This window comes from Limulus polyphemus, unplaced genomic scaffold (assembly GCF_000517525.1).
Source record: "Limulus polyphemus unplaced genomic scaffold, Limulus_polyphemus-2.1.2 Scaffold1995, whole genome shotgun sequence".
NCBI lineage: Eukaryota > Metazoa > Arthropoda > Merostomata > Xiphosura > Limulidae > Limulus > Limulus polyphemus.
This window is the reverse complement of record NW_013667605.1, coordinates 34679-36045: the sequence shown is the minus strand read 5'-3', so window position 1 is coordinate 36045 and position 1367 is coordinate 34679. Positions and strand designations below refer to the sequence as shown.

General features: G+C 37.7%; 1 protein-coding gene across 1 annotated transcript in view; it reads right to left on the bottom strand.

Moving 5' to 3' along the window:
- LOC106465596 (apoptosis-stimulating of p53 protein 1-like) overlaps positions 1-1082 on the bottom strand; it is a 29736-nt gene extending 28654 nt beyond the window's left edge. The window contains exon 1 of the mRNA XM_022393528.1: positions 758-1082. Coding sequence (XP_022249236.1) covers positions 758-1082 — 325 coding nt within the window. The remainder of the gene's footprint in view (positions 1-757) is intronic.
- Positions 1083-1367: the final 285 nt, after the last annotated feature.

The window sequence follows — 1367 nt, the reverse complement described above, 5'->3', positions numbered from 1 at the left end:
ATTTGTTTATTTGTCATAGTAATCTTATGATTTACGGATCTAAGCATTATGGAATAAATCTTGAAATGTTGGAATTACCAAACACAAGTACTGGATTACGTTCTTAGAATTGCTGGACGATAAAGAAAATCAAAAGCCAAATGTGTCTACCAGGAAAGAAAATTACTTGTAAGTATTGGCCTCGCACGTAGCACGCGCAATAAGAAGACCAGACAGTCGGAATTTCGTATGTGAATGGTGTTCTCTTGACCTAGGGGTGCATTCGATTGATAAGCTTAGAGCAAAGCATACAACAGAGCTTCAATCAGTTCAGTTCAATTCAATCAATCGCTAGATAAAAAACAAACAAAAAACGTCACTGGAAAATATTCTACCCGCAGAAAATATGGAATTTTATGTTTGTTTTCCTAATCGTTTCTTTTAGGTCTTATATATAAATATATATATATATACTGTCGTTAATGGAAAAAGAAGAAAAAAAGAAAACAAAAATACTCGGCAGCTCTGTAATAATAACTGAACGTGAGAATGTTCACAGAGGAGGACGGGGGGGGGGGTACTGTTTGAGAGCCCATATTAGGACACCAATACGGTAATAATTGTGAAAGTTAAATTTAAAATTCAATATAATGAGCTATTTGTTTCGTTTAACATCAATTTTGGGGTGTGGCAAACAATTGGGTGTCTGTCAACTCGAGTACGCCCATATTTACTACTGGTTCTCCTTAATTCTTCGTAAATGATGATTTATAATTGCTTCCCGTTGAAAGAGGTTTCACCATGTTACAGTTGACGCCCGTAATCTGTCCGAGCCAGTTGTTGATTAGTGAAGGTTTCACCATGTTACATTCGACGCCCGTAATCTGTCCGAGCCAGTTGTTGTTTAGTAAAGGTTTCACCATGTTACAATCGACGCCCGTAATCTGTCCGAGCCAGTTGTTGTTTAGTGAAGGTTTCACCATGTTACAGTCGACGCCCGTAATCTGCCCGAGCCAGTTGTTGTTTAGTAAAGGTTTCACCATGTTACAATCGACGCCCGTAATCTGTCCGAGCCAGTTGTTGTTTAGTGAAGGTTTCACCATGTTACAGTTGACACGCCTAATCTGTCCGAGCCAATTGTTGTTTAGTGAGTTTCATTCAAATTCATACCAAAGTCAACATATATTTAACAATGACAACAACTCAAACTGTGACGAAGACAACTTCCAATCACCTGAATTTAAATTAATAAATCTTCTGATTGCCTTTTGACTCAGGATTAATCGAAGTCAGTAGCGTAACTAAGGGCAGGCTGGAATAAAACGCAGGGCTCCAATTATTTTAAGATAAGAACTATAGCTGATGATATGATTTGCTAAACATGTTCC